Below are 15,494 nucleotides of genomic sequence, written 5' to 3'. Positions count from 1 at the left end.
GCTGGCATCAGACCAGAATTTTTAAAAATGTCGCCTCTAAGATGCATAAACAGTTGCAAGAGTTGTAACTGAACGCAAGCTAGAAGTTAGCTATTAGCAGATTATAGATTCTTCAGAAATGATACTTAAAAATAATAATAATAAAAAAATTACAGCATATGTCTTTGAAATGCCATGATGCAAATCATAACAGAATTTTATTTTCTTTTTTTGGGGTGTACTATACCTTTAAAATTCTGAGCTGGACCAATGTAGATGCATGCGACCACAACTGCCACTTAAACTTATATGGGATTTAATTGTGAACTTTCCAGACTGTGTCGAGTTTAGATGTGTTCAGAAATTGCTACATTAGTTCGGGATGTGTAGACAGCCCAAAAAGTTGGATATGGACTACATATACCAGCAGATGGCGATAGGCTCTATGGGATAGATAGATGTACGATCACGTTTCTCAGATTGTCTAGTGAACTGCTTAATTTTACTTAATTTTAAGTTATCGCATATGAAATGCAGTGTTTGTATTATTTTGGTGTGATGCTCTATTTGATAATCTCTTACAAATACATCATATTCCAAATGCAGTGTCCCACTTAATTCAATTCCATAGTACCCGTATGTTAATCCATATGTAGGCCTATATCATATCCACTTCCATATACAACATAAATGAACAATCTACACACACACACACGTTAGCTAAGCGTTATATGTGCAGCTATTTATTACGACAATGTTTTTAGAACTAAAATAAATTATGATGAATCATTTTAATTGAGCTGCCAGCCTACTTTGCTTTTGTCCTCGTGGTGGCGTTTTGTGCAAAAGTATGGACACCGAGAGAGGCTAAATTCATCTAAACATGAATGTCAAGATTTCATTGTAGATAAAAGGTCGTGTTGATACAAGTTGCTTAAAGCAGGGTAAAATAAAGCAGACGGCACTCACAGCAACCAAAGTATGTATCATTTATTGCACTCTGGTGCATTATAACATGAATCATTTCCATGACAAAAGCAGGACAGAAATTCACTTGGTGACTTTGAAAAAAAAAGTTTAAGACAAGTTATTTCCCATACACATTCTCATGCAGAATTGCAGTCTAAAGTTTGGCTTATTTGCGGTGTTGGACATACTTTGTAGGCTATGCAAATTTAACAGGATGCATTTACATTCACTCTATGTCCAGAGTTCGCTTTAATTTGCAATGATCATGCGAGGAGCACTATGCAGCCATTGTGCCTGTTCTGCATGATGGAGGTGTAAATTACAGTTTTTTTTTTTTTTTTTTGTATTATAATTTTTTTTAAAGAAAATATAAGGAGACACCCCACAATCTCAATTCAATCCTACAGAAGACCTATTGGGTTTCATATTAGTCCAGAGACCTAAAAAAACGCCACTAACAACTTCAGTGTCCAAAAATATTACAAATTCTGTCAATATACTGCATTTATAAACATGTAAAATGACAAATAAATGTCTTAAAGATATATTGTGTGCTCTTGCATTTTGTTAAATGCATATAACATATACTGTGAATAAGTGCAGAATTTATATTTAAAAGAATAGGCAAATGTATAATTTGTTCACTGTGTCGGGGGTGTTTCAGTTTCTTTAACTGACTCTTTGGCAGTTCTTGTCTTGAGCTTTAAAAAAGTGCTCCTGACACCATAAAGCTCTATTATAACTTAGTAAGCCCTATGTGGTTTTCCTTTCTAAAATATGTGCCATAAATACACCGGCCTTATCTTATCAAATCTGTATGTGCTGAAAAACCTTTGCTGACTATATAATGTTATTTAAAATCTGAGGGGCAAGACTTGTGTTCACTTTTTTAAAAGATACATTAGAAAAGAAAAGAAAAGAAAAAACAACATAGCACAACAGCTTTACCAAAAACATTCACTTATTTTTGTACAAACAGTTGCACAGTCTTGCAGATGCTCGTTTCTTCATATAGTGTAACCACAAACAAAAGAAATGGCCAAAAAAGCATGTTCTTCAGAAGCATTATAAATAATCAAAACGTTACATAGCATGTGCACCTAAAAATTAGGTGCAGATAGCATATAAATGTATCCAAAGGGAACCCAGTATAAGTTGACTGACTACCAGTAATAAGAAAGAAACACTTTCCATAAGTCTTAGTGAGCAGATATGAAAGAAAATAAAAAGGCAACAGAACGGATCAATATGTGTCCAATCCTTTTCATTTACTCTTAAAAGATCAAAACAGTCATCAGGGGTCTTTGATTTATAAGAATCATGATCAGAGCTGTGTGAGTGTTATCGTTAGGGTCATTCATCTATGTTGAAGAGGAGTTTAGGAAGTGTCTGTGAGTCAATCTGTGGCAAGACAAGAAGGCAGTACACGAAGAGCCAAGAAGCCAAAAGAATGTAGATGTCTACCCAGGTTAAATCATGTGCACTTTCTGGACTTGCAGCGGTCTTGCTCTCCAAACTGTAATGCAACAAACAAGTGCATGTAGTATTAGAATCCCAAATATAAAAAAATGGTCAGAAATTCAAAGAAAGTAACTTTTATTGCTTGTATTATAAAGAACATTGTATAAATACACTCCAGTTGTAGGAGCACCAGGAAGAAGGTCTAATAAAACAGGGATAAAATGGTTTCAAGTCTACTGGGTCAACCTTACAATATTATTGCTGCATTGTGTGAGAAAAGGGTGGAAACAAGGCCTGACAGTAAGACAAGGTATTAGTGTACTACTGTATACCACACTATAGGGTGTTTCCACAGAAAATGACGAGTCTTGTATTGGATTATGAAAGCTTTTAATTTAATATTGAAAATTGCCAGTGAAATGTTCCCAATGACTTGTTGTATTCCAGGAAGAGGTGTATAACAAATACTAGGTGTATCCTAGTAAAAAGTCTATGAGATGTTCTAATGTTAAGTTTTGTTACCTTTTATTTATGATGGAATTGTCCACTTTGCCATCTATGGCATTCCTATTTTGTCCCTGGAATAACAACAACAATAGATTAGTGTCTTCTCAGTAAGCAGCATTATTTAAGGCATCATTCATGTAATCTTAAAATAGTAGTCTTGTGCATTAACAAACCTTTGATTCAGTGGTGTCAACAAGCTTTCTCAAGTGTATAGTAGTCAACAGGGGACTTGCGTCTGTGAAGGTTCCTTCCCTTTTACGAGAAAGACACATTTGTTATAGCTGATAAAATAAACCATTTTCATATGCCTGACTGAACCTTATATGGGCATTAGTTACACATAAGTTGATTTATTAATGACAGACTGAATCCCAGCCAAAGAAAAGAGGCAGAATTTCATGACATCAGCCTGTTCGAACTTCTTTTTTTTTTACACTAAACACATTTGCAAAACTAACACAGGATCAAAACGTTTGCATCATTCATTTAAAATGGATATGACCTGTTCGCCAATCAAGTCTTCAAACTAAACATTATTAAGAACATTTAAGGCAATTTACAAGTGTTCTAAAAGACATGCTTGTGAGGTCATGTCCTTCAGAAAACAGAACTTTCCCCTGTGGCACGGGCTGTGTTTCTGTAGCAGACTCTAATAATAGAGTAGTACCTCAGAGTCCCAGTGTTTTCTCTGGCACCGGTAAAGCCTTCAACTGTCTTAATGAGCTCACAGTGCTCAGCGGGTGAATCAGGTTCCACCGCGCCCCATTCTCCTGGGTGCCTGTCAAATGGGCTCTGCTCCTGGAGGTGCAAAGATCTAACTCTTGCCTAGACAGACACAGTAGAGGTGAGTGAATTTATAATGCAGGATTGCAGGATCAATATCTGGGGTAACAGTTATTGAATTTACACTATGCTAATATCACATCCTTCTATAGGGGTCTTTCTATAGCTCAAGTGGTAATATGTCAAAGCGCTAATATCAAGGTCATGGGTTCATTTCACACAGAAGGCAATGTAAATGTTTAAAAAAAAAAAATCATAATTTAAATGCAATGTAACTAGCTATTATATAAGAGCACATGTCAAATGCATAAATGTAAACGCTTCTGAAATCACTGTATAGGTGTAGGGGAGTAAAAAATCCCTTAATCCATTGCAATGCATTGATCTGACAAACAAAAATTAAATGCATCCATTATAGGATTTAATAACTGATTTTATTATAATTATTGTAATAGCATTATGTATCAAATCCTATCCAAAATTTAATTGTTCCGGACCCATTTTCATTAACATTTATTCATTTAGAGGCCAGTTTTATAGAAAGTGATTTAAGATTGGCTTTCCAATTTTCTGATACCCAATCTACTTGGACAAACAATTATCCCTCCAGTAACCCAGTTTTCTTCTCTGTTTGCAGTCTTCAATATCTCCTCTCAACTATCAATCTTTAATCTGGGCTGCAATGTATGCAACATAGTAAGCGTGCATCAAGAAAATAATAATTCTGGCTCTGAATGCTTGATAGCTACTATAACATCATTAAAGCCAGAGGAGATCATTTTGAGTAATGCACTCAAGTGAACTACATTCATAAAAGGAGGTTGTGACCTTGAAAGAGCACATATGCTGATCCCACTACTTCTGATTGTGGGTCAGTACATTAAACCAAGCCTTGTTTTCTAGGCAAAAGGGAAGTGAGAATGAAAAATAACCTTTCTCGGCTTAAACACGTCGCCGTGACTCTCTGACGTATCTTCGGTGTCTGTGTCTGATTCAGTAAGTGAGCGTTTAGGAGGTGCAGGCTGGAGTGGAGTAACACTTAGGGCCAAACGAAACTCTGTTGGACGTCTTTCAGGGCGGACACCCATAATAGTAATTTCCTCATTGGAATGACCACCAGATGTTTGACTTGTGACAGTCTGCTTACTGTTGGTAGAGGAATTCTTATCTCCCTCCTGGATGTTGCTGTCAGATTTTGGAACATCATAGTCCACTACATCACAGGGAATTACAGATACCGACTGTTTATTTCTGGCCCAGCCAGGCTCCCTGTTGTCTGAATTTTGAGCTTGGCTTTCACAATTCATATTGTGGGAAAACTCCTTCTCCCTTCTGCTGTCTGACCCACTTTCCAACTTGCTCTTACCTTGAATAAGAGGATCTGTGTAAATACTAATCTCTCTGGGCTTCTTCTCAATATCACTTACAATTCCATTTAATGCATCATTCTCTCTTGGCTTGTCCTTAAAATTTCCACCTGATTCTAGCTCATTTGAATGCACCGAGTCTGAATCGGCATCTTGTTCAATGGATTCAGTCAAGCTCTTTGCCACTGGAGCTCCACACATATAACACATGTGATCTTCATCAGAAACTTCTGCTTCTATCTGGCTTGTATCTGACACCAACACAGGTTCTTTTTGGTTAAGAGATATCTGGTTCTTCTCATCACTTTCTAAAAGACCACTTGGTTCCCCGTCATGGAGGTCCTCCTTGGTCTCAGAATAACCATTTAAGATATTTGGAAGATTGTTTGCATTTGGTTCCTGTGTATTTTCTTCAGTCAGATCTGCACACATTTTAATGTCCTCCTCACTTGATATGGAGACCCTCTCGTACTGGAGAACTGGACATTCAGGCTCACTGTCATCCTCAAATACAATTGGCTTTTCTTCAGGTCCACCTGTAAACCCGAGGCGGTTCCTCTGTATGGCTTCTGTATTGGAAGACTTGTTGTCCTGAAAAGCTTCATATTCAATTTTAATTTCGAGTGCACCTACTTCTTCATCAATGGCAGAAATAAATGGAGCCTCGCTGATACCCTCAGGCTGAGCTGGCATGGCGTCCTTATGATCTTGGAAGTATCCTGAGTCACTTTTCAAATCAAAAGATGGCTTTTCTGATTCCTGGTATTCCAAATGATCCATTTCTGTTTGTTCTAAGCTTACTGCATCTGATTTATTCCTCATGTCTTTTCTAGGCAAATGATTAGCAGATTCCTTCTTGTTAAGATCCAAGATAAATTTGTAGGCATCCTCCTCTTCAGATGGCAATGTAGATTTGGCATGTAAACTATCTATGGACCCGATGGAATAATTACCCTCATCTATGAAAAGTTCACAGTCCAACTTGGTTTCTGGCATGCTAACTGGTGAAAATGGTGACCCCAGGTCTGAGGTTGCTTCCCCAGGGTTTGTAGAATAGCTCTCAACAGCTACACAGCTCTTGTTTGTTGGATCATCTTTGATCCGCTCAGAGGTCTCTTGCTGAGTAGATTCACTTGGTTCCTCTATCCACAAGTCAGGTGAGTTAACCGCAGAGTCGGAGAATGAAGGCTGTGGGGAGCTAGATGTGGAACAATATTTGTTCAGGTCTAGGGGACTGTCATCTGCAGGACTAGTGCTTGAACCCATGGATGACCTTTCACTAGCCCAGGGTCTGTCCTCGGGGGGCTGTGAGAGGACAGGAGAGGTGATTGGTTCATGATCTACAGACATTGAGGAGATGAAGATCTTGGGTGGCGGATGAACCAAGTCTTTCTTGACTGTACAAGACTCCCGTTTCCTCTGTACGCCATTCCGAACAGGAGGATCGTTCGTTCGAGCACTGATTTGACTCCTTTCCAGAATATCTGATGTCTCATCCTACAAAAACACAATAAAATAGCACATGAATCATCACAAGTTAAGACATAATACACTTATTTTAACTTTGTGCAGTGCTCAACAATAAGGATTTTTATGTGCAGGCCAGTCTGCCTATATTTATGATTTAAGATTATTTATTTAAATTTTTTTTTTTACAAAGTAGTATTTTCATTGAACATTAAGCAAACATTGAACTTTAACATTAACTAAGCAGCAAAAAAACTAATCTTTAATGTAATTCTATGGCATTATACTGGAAAACCAAGGCATATCACATCACTTCTTTATGTTTCTTTACATTACAAATTTTCAGCCCATTTTAACTTTTACATTTACATGCATTTGGCAGATGCTTTTATCCAAAGCAACTTATAGTGCACTTATTACAGGGACAAGCCCCAGAGCAACCTGGAGTTAAGTGGCTTGCTCAAGGACACAATGGTGGTGGCTATGGGGATCGAACCAGCGACCTTCTGATTAGCAGTTCAGCACTTTAGCCCACTACGCCACCGCCACTCACTAACTTATGTTTCTATGACTATCAAAAGTCACAGTTGCAATTTTAACAAACCCCAAAAATGTATGAAAGCCAGCGCACTGTACAGATTTTGTGGGCGTGTTCACACTGTTGCCTGATCTGCATAATTAATTTGGTGAATTGGATATTAAACCAGCGGGGGGGACGGGGATGTGTGCAAATAGCACTTTTCCTTGCGCAAATCATTCTTTGTGAATGCACCTCCAAATGTTTAAATTGGTAAGACATAAAAATACAAGTTCATGATAAACGACCAGACTGGGTGAGGAACAGTTCCATCAACTGGTCCAAAACTCTCTCACACTGGCACCTTTTTGTTGAGCCATGTTGTGTGATGCTGTATTTCATTGGGAGACATGCAATGGATCGTACCTCTTCAATTCCAGGAAAGTGCTCCAAAAACTGGGATACGTAGGTCATTATGGATTGTTCATCAGGGGGATTCAAGAACACATCTGTAATGAAATGTTCCAGTTTTAGTTCGACTGAGATGATGTGTCAGCCCAGAAAACATACACTTCATTATCATATTAACAAGTGTTTATGCACAAGTAAGTTACTTGTTATGTTCCATTAAATAGGTAAGGGATATTCAGCCAATCGTGATCACAAAATAAACCCCAACAGGTTGTTCAGGAACTCGACATGACACCCTGAAAGGTTTATTTTATGGTAATGATGAGCTGACTGTACATAGTCCTGCTTGTTACATGGCTACTTACCAAACAAATAAATGAACATGAATTTAAGTTGAATTTATTTTATTTTATGAGAAGAACAATACTGTTGCGTGATATGAAACTAGCACAGCGATGTAGCAAATTGGACATTGTGACTGACCAATCAGAATCAGGTATCCCAGAGATCAGTGTAAAGAGCTCAAATATCAAACAATACTTCAATATTTACCCTCAGGTTCCAGGAGTCTTGGGATGCCAAGACTGTAGTGTGCTGTTCTAAAGGCTTCCTCAATGTTCTCTTTTGGTGATCTAAGCAGGGCTCTCCTCATATCCACCAGACTGGGGTCAATGGACTTAATCACAGCAAGAAACGCCAGACCACTTGTCCAACTCTTTCTGAAGTCCTGAACAGCAACTCCATATCTGGAAGAACATAGTAACCAACAGCTGGACCTTAAAGGTATATTCCAGTTTCAATTCAAGTTAAGCAGCAGCTGGAGTGGTGGTGGCGTAGTAGCCTAAAGCACATAACTGTTAATCAGAAGGTCGCTGGTTCGATCCCCACGACCACCACCATTGTGTCCTTGAGCAAGGCACTTAACTCCAGGTTGCTCTGGGGGGATTGTCCCTGTAATAAGTGCACTGTAAGTCGCTTTGGATAAAAGCGTCTGCCAAATGCATAAATGTAAATGTATATGTAAATGCATAACGTTGATTGCCACAAACTTATTTCGACTTGTCCCTCATTTTCTTAAAAATAATTCTGGGTTCTAGTGAGGCACTTACAATGGAAGTGGATGGGGACAATCCGTAAACATTAAAAACTCACTGTTTCAAAAGTAGCCACAGGATGTAAACAATAATTCATAAAATATTTTAGGTTTTAGTAGATGGTATTCCAAACCCCCTGTGACTTTATTTCTTCCAAGGAATGCAAAAGGAGATGTTAGGCAGAATATTATTCTCATTCAAAATTAACTTTCATTGTATAGAAAAAAGATGGTGAAAGTGGCTAACATTCTCCCTAACATTATCTTATGTGTTCTACGCAAGAAAGAAATTCCTATGGGTTTGGAAATACATGAGGGAATGATGACCGAAGTGTAATTTTTGGGTGAAATATCCCTTTAAAAATTCCAATTGCTCACTAAAAGTCTTACTTTCTTGTACGCCTCTGGACCCACTGCAGGAGGGTTTTGATCACCTTCCCTTGACCCCTTGGAGCAATAGTGGGCTTCCTCTCATCTGAGGGGGTGCTGGAGTGAGAAGTATCTGAATCGGAGCTGGTGGGGATGGATGACAGGCTGGAGGAGGAGGGGAACTGACTCTTAATGTTCCCTGTGAGTTCCTTGATCTGTAATACAAACAGTTAATTACTAAATGGGTAAATGACTGATGTTTGTTCAGTGGGGTGGCCTTGTGGCATTTTGTATTGTGCTGCTAAGTAAACTCTATGGTTCTGTCTAAACATTGTCGTTCTGTCTAAACATTGACAAGACATAAGTGATAACAGTCGTCGTGGCTCAAACAATTAACCTTGATCAGATTAGTGAGAAGCGAAAGCACAATTGCGCCTTACTCCAGCATTATGCGATGGCCAAGAGATTAAATACGTGCTTTAAAATGAAACCGTTGGTCCAATTGGACCTAATCCCTTACCACAGCCACTTGAAAGGCACATTGAAAAGACTCTTGAGTCTCAATTAATCTATTGTTTAACTATTTACCTAACTAAATCCAATCTGATGTGGTCTTTTGTGCAAAAGCATCAAGAGGAGCACTGGTGTAGGACTGAAAAAACACTTAGTGAGAAAACAATTTTTAGCTACCTGGAAAAAGAGGATGATATTCCAGATAAGCCCAAGCACTATGGATGGATTGCCATCTGCGACATCTGCTGCATCAATGCTGACTAATTTCACCTGAATCAGGAAGGAGATTTATCACACCGGTTTACACATGGTATTAAGATGCGTTTTTTGGTGATCCAATCACTTGTGGTCTGCGCTAGATACAGGTCTAAACAGGGTCTAACACGTTTTGTGATCAGATCACAAAAATCACATACAAATGTGGTCAAAAACGCATTTGACTGCATCACATTTGATGTGTAAACGCTAATCCGTCCTGTATGCATCTCGGCAGCAGCAAAGCCCCATCCCGCTGCGCTAAAACAAAAGTTTAAGTTTTGCTGGTTACGAACGGCTTTAAAAGGAAATAACCATCTGATCAGAAATGTAAAAAAAACGGATATATACACAAACATGAGAACTTAACAGATCTTCTTCAGTGTGTCTGAAATCAACATGCAGGGACTTATGACAAGCACAAACATCTGCAGCTCAGAATAATCCACGTAATCTACTAAATTATCAGATAATTCTGCTCAAAATGCTGCTTTTGTGCTTAGATTAAATTGTGGCTGCATCTGGGAGAAATATTCTTTGTCTTTTCTGACATTATTGCGGTTCATTATCTTGAATTAACACACTGACAGAGACCCTCCCCTCCAAATCCGATCACACGTGGTCACAGGAGATGCATTTAAGTGACCAGGTGTTAACAGCGACGTGTCTCATCTGACCACATGTGATCGGATCGCATCTTAATACCAGGTGTAAACGGGGTCTTTGTCACATAAATGGGCCACTTTCAGGAAAAACATTAAAGGAATAGTTCACCCAAAAATAAAAAAATTCTCATAATTTACTCACCCACATGCCATACAAGATGTGTATGACTTTCTTCCTTCTACAGAACACAAATTACGATTTTTAGAAGAAGATCTCTGCTAGGGCTGCACGATTATAGCAAAAATCATAATTGTCGATTATTGCTCTTGATATTGTAAATCACAATTATCAATGTTGATTAAAATATTAAATTACTGTGATGTCACAAAGCAACCGCAAGGTTCTTCAGAGTAGCAGATTTCAATGGTGATACGAGCTGCACTCCAGTTTCTTTTAAGCATCTTTTAAGCATTATATTATATTGTATTGTATTTTATATTGTAATAATTTCTGTTAAGGTAAGGCAAATGAAAATGATTGTAAATTGATATCTATGGTATAGAATAAATTGAATTATTGCTAAATTACTGCTTAAATTATTAGTCCACATACAGTAAATAATATGGGATATTCAATATTGAAACTTATAAACAGCCGATTTAAATCGACCAAGTTACTGCGTTCAGTAAGAACTTTGGTGGCTCGACAGGGGACCATTCATCCCGTTAGATCTTCAATGGTGCTCTTGTTCATGTAAGATCATCGTTAGATCATTTGTGGCCTCAGTGGTTGCACTTTGGAAATTAAAAACATTAATTTGCTATCGGAGTTTGTGCAATTCGTGAAAATGTTAAATCTACTAATACCAGCTGCCTGGCAAATGGTCTTATTAGAGCAGATGCGATAACAATGACAATTTGCTATTTTGTACAAATCAAATTCACATTGGCCTACTTATTAACATGATAAAACAAAACTGTTATTACATTTTTAATAAATTGTACACAGAAATCGAGCAACGCAACAAACTCTCCCATTACAATGACTGCTGTCACTCACTGCAGGTAGACACTGTTTTAAATCTGCATTTTGACGCAAGCTCATGACGCTCTGCACAATGTTCTGCACTCTCGCAAATGCTCTCATTAAAAACATAGCTGTCTAATCTGCATAATAAATCAATTATTTACACCGCGTCTGTGCGTCGATTAGAACGGATTGTTTTAGTTTTGTCGTGTTGCTCATTTGCAGTGTATTTAACTCTACGTTCAAAGCAAGCGGTGCAATATGCAATGAATCCAAAATAATTACAAAGTGCTGTTCGATCTTGTTCTACAGCTTCTTTTCAAGTGTCAGGTGATGTTTCTTCAGTATTAATTTTCGTGTTCCACTTGAACAGAGCTAGAACATCAAGCCAGCATCTGGGCATTCAGATGGTTTAAAACTTGCACATTAGGATCAGTTGTCATTACAGATAGGACAGAGGACTAATCTAAGGGGCTCTGATTGGCCATTGCCTTTTCATTGCTCAATGGACATGTTAGTTATTGGTTAGAATATTCAACCGCTGAAAAAATAAGTTGTAAATAGAAACCATTGATGCAACAGGAGCACAGCTAAACTGAACACTGTAATCATCAGTTTTTATGTTTACATAATCGTGATTAGTTTTTCGATTAATTGTGCACCCCTAATCTCTGCTCTGTAGGCCCATATACAATGCAAGTGAATGGTGGCCAGATCTTTGAAGCTCCAAAAAGCAGATAAAGGCATCATAAAAGTAATTCATAAGACTCCAGTGGGTTAATCAATGTCATCTGAAGCAATCCAATAAGTTTTGGGTGAGAACAGACCAAAATATAATTCATTTTTCACTATAAATCTTGAGAACAGTCTCCTTGGCGATCTTGATCTGAAGCTCAACTACACTCCCTATAGTGCCATCTAATGCTCTGTGCATTGGTCAAACACTAGGCAGTGTAATCGAGCTTGACATTATGATCGTGCCTCGAGATTGCATATGGCAAGATATACAGTGAAAAAGGAGTTATATTTTGGTCTATGCTCAATGAAAACTGACCGGACCTCTTCAGAAGACATGAATTAAACCACTGGAGTCAAATACATTTCTTTAATGCTCACTTTATCTACATTTTGGAGCTTCAAAGGTCTGGCCAATATTCACTTGCATTGAAATGAACTACAAAGCTGATATATTCTTCTAAAAATCTTAATTTGTGTAGAGCAGAAGAAAGTCATTCACATCTGGGATGGCATGAGTGTGAGTAAATGATAAGAGAATTTAAGTTTTTGGGTGAACTGTTCCTTTAAGGGCATATCATTTACTCTTTTGAAAGGGTGTGACATCAAATAATACTTACATTTCTTTCCTCCAGAAACGTCAATACTTTGGCGATGTTATTGAGCCTGAAAATGCGATGTGAGGATGGCTTAAACCCATGCAGCTGAAAGGTCAAGGGTCAGAATTTGTTTAGTCGTTCATGTTAAAATTATTTAATAAGATAGATTCAGAAATGTATGTGGAACTACTTAAAGGACTCTCACCAGTTTGCATCCTGAGAGCTCTTCAAGCAGTGCCATCAGAATCCTTCCATCTTGGATATCACGGAAAATATCCCTTACCTCCATTGGAGGGTTGCACTGAACAGCAAAATACAAATGCAGTTCAGTATTTGCCAACACAAGTATCGGATTTGACTCAGGCTCGTCAGATCGATGATACCTGATCTGGTTAACAACGTCAGTATCAGAGCCAATAAAAAAATCAGTGCATCATTGGATCAGTGCATCCCTAACTTGAACTCAAACATTTCTCATCAAGATTCTTCTAAAACCAAAATGATCAGTTCAATGCTATCCATATCAATTTTATAGAGTTACAGACTTACTGTATGTCAACAATTGCCTCATTGGTTCCATTTTATTTCTCTCCGAAACCCCAACCTACAAAGACTGTCACAAACCTATAAATTAACATGGAGAGAGAGCTTCCACTTTGGGCAGACTTTTTTTCCAATTTTCTTTTTTTGGAGGAAAAGCGTTATTTAAATGTGAGATATTCCCAAAAGGAATAGGTTGCAGCAGCTTTAAATGGCACTTAACTAAGAACTCCATTAAGTTTCCTGAGTACTGTGGAAAAGTCCTGATTTAATTGAAGCAAAGAAAGTTATCCAACACCTATATCACCCATGTGATAACTGGCCCTTTAAACTTAATAGCTGGTTGTGCCACCTTTAGCAGCAACAACCGCAACCAAATGCTTCTGATAACTGAAGATCAGTCTTTCACAACACTGTGATGGAATTTTGGCCAACTCTTCTTTGCAAAACTGCTTTAGTTCTGCCACGTTGGAGGGTTTGAGCATGAATTCCCGTTTAAGGTCCTGTCACAGCATCTCAATCAGGTTCAAGTCAGGAGTTTGACCATGCCACTCCAAAACTTTAATTTAGCTTCTTTTGAGCCATTCAGTGGTGGACGTACTCCTATGCTTTGGAACAATGTCTTGCTGCATAATCCAGTTGTGCTTGAGCTTCAACTCACAGACTGATGACCGGACGTTCTCCATTAGGATTTTCTGTTAGAGAGCAGAATTAATGTTTCCCTCAATTATTGAAAGTCACCCTGAAGCAGCAAAGCATTCCCACACATCACACCACCACCACCATGCTTGACTGTAGGTATGATGTTCTTTTTGTGTTTGATATATGCCAGATGTAACGGGACCACTCTCTTCCAAACAGTTCCACTTTCAACTCATCAGTCCACAGAACATTCTGCCAAAAGGTTTGAAGATCATCAAGGTGCGTTTTGGAAAAATTCAGATGAGCCTTACAAGTTATTTTGGGTTAGCAGTGGTTTTCGCCTCACCACTCTTCCATGGATGGCATTTTTGGCCAGTGTCTTTCTGATAGTGGAGTTATGAACAGTGACCTTTTTTGACGCGTGAGAGGCCTGCAGTTCCTTGGATGTTGTCCTTGGCTTTTTTGTGACTTCCTGGATGATTCATCGCTGTGCTCTTGGAGGAATTTTGGAAGGTCGGCCCCTTCTGGGAAGGTTCACTCCTGTGCCAAGTATTTGGAGATAATGGCTCATACTGTGACTCTTTGGAGTCTCAGAACCTAGCTTTGCAACCCTTCCCAGACTGATGTATTTCAATCACCTTTTCCTCATCATTTCTGGAATTTCTTTCAACCATGGCATCGTGTGCTATTGATGAGACCTTTTAGCCAACTTCATGCTGCTGAAAATGTCTATTAAAGTGTTAATTTGATTGAACAGGACTGGCAGTAATTAGTCCTGGGTGTGTCTAGTCCACAAATTTTGCAAAAATACTTTTTCCACACATGCCCAGTTGGTATTGGATAACCTTTTTGCTTCAATAAATAACATAATCCTTGAAAAACTGTATTTTGTGTTGACTCAGATTGCCTTGGTTTTATGTTAGATTTTGTTTGAATTTTTTAAACAAATCAGAATGAGAAATACACAAAAACAGAAGAAATGGGTGCAAACAATTTTTCACAGCACTAAGAAAGCCACCTTTGAGTAATAATATTCCTTTGGGTTTCAATCTCTTTTACAGGATCTGCAATTTCAAGGCAACAAGGCAGCACTCATTAGATACAAAGTATGCTCCTGGGAAAAGTTAAGAGGGTAGCCCATCAATAAACAGGTAAAACCACAAAATATTATTGGAGAAACAAATAAAGATGAAATGCTTTGAGGGCATGTAGATTTTACAATAATTAGTTTATGTTCCACAAGTATGTGTGTATGTGTGCATATGCTATCAATCATAAAAGACCCACTGTTCTTCAACAATTCTACAATTTCTCATAAGAGCACAAGTTTTAAAGGATACGATGAGACAACAGTGGAAATTGGAGGGTTAAAGGTGACATTTTCCACCAAAACAGAAAAAACAAAGTGTAATTGTCAAATAGTGGGTCGAAGTTTTGAGGAGAAGCCAAACCCGGGGTCAAAGCATAGAGTGACATTGTATATGAAAACAAAGGCTTCATCACAGTTTTCGGTGTGTATATGATGCTTCCAAGAAAGAGAGCATTACAATCTTTAAGCTGTCTACAACACAAGAAGTGCAGCTGACCACTGCCAGAGAAAACAATGAAGCAAGATTTAACAAAAGTCAAGCTATTGTTGTGTTCAATGACTAATG

At 38.1% G+C, this 15,494-nt stretch overlaps 1 protein-coding gene across 1 annotated transcript in view; it reads right to left on the bottom strand.

Moving 5' to 3' along the window:
* Positions 1-964: 964 nt before the first annotated feature.
* clmna (calmin a) overlaps positions 965-15,494 on the bottom strand; it is a 33,692-nt gene continuing 19,162 nt past the window's right edge. The window contains exons 3-13 of the mRNA XM_052154274.1: positions 12,863-12,958; positions 12,679-12,762; positions 9,614-9,706; positions 8,945-9,138; positions 8,014-8,207; positions 7,477-7,559; positions 4,632-6,563; positions 3,584-3,741; positions 3,090-3,168; positions 2,932-2,987; positions 965-2,464 (exon numbers count right to left, since the gene is read on the bottom strand). Coding sequence (XP_052010234.1) covers positions 2,302-2,464; positions 2,932-2,987; positions 3,090-3,168; positions 3,584-3,741; positions 4,632-6,563; positions 7,477-7,559; positions 8,014-8,207; positions 8,945-9,138; positions 9,614-9,706; positions 12,679-12,762; positions 12,863-12,958 — 3,132 coding nt within the window. The 3' untranslated portion in view covers positions 965-2,301. The remainder of the gene's footprint in view (positions 2,465-2,931; positions 2,988-3,089; positions 3,169-3,583; positions 3,742-4,631; positions 6,564-7,476; positions 7,560-8,013; positions 8,208-8,944; positions 9,139-9,613; positions 9,707-12,678; positions 12,763-12,862; positions 12,959-15,494) is intronic.

The sequence above is a fragment of the Xyrauchen texanus genome, chromosome 22 (genome assembly GCF_025860055.1).
Source record: "Xyrauchen texanus isolate HMW12.3.18 chromosome 22, RBS_HiC_50CHRs, whole genome shotgun sequence".
Taxonomy (NCBI): Eukaryota; Metazoa; Chordata; class Actinopteri; order Cypriniformes; family Catostomidae; genus Xyrauchen; species Xyrauchen texanus.
The sequence above is the reverse complement of the archived record's forward strand: the minus strand, read 5'-3'. Positions and strand labels throughout refer to the sequence as shown.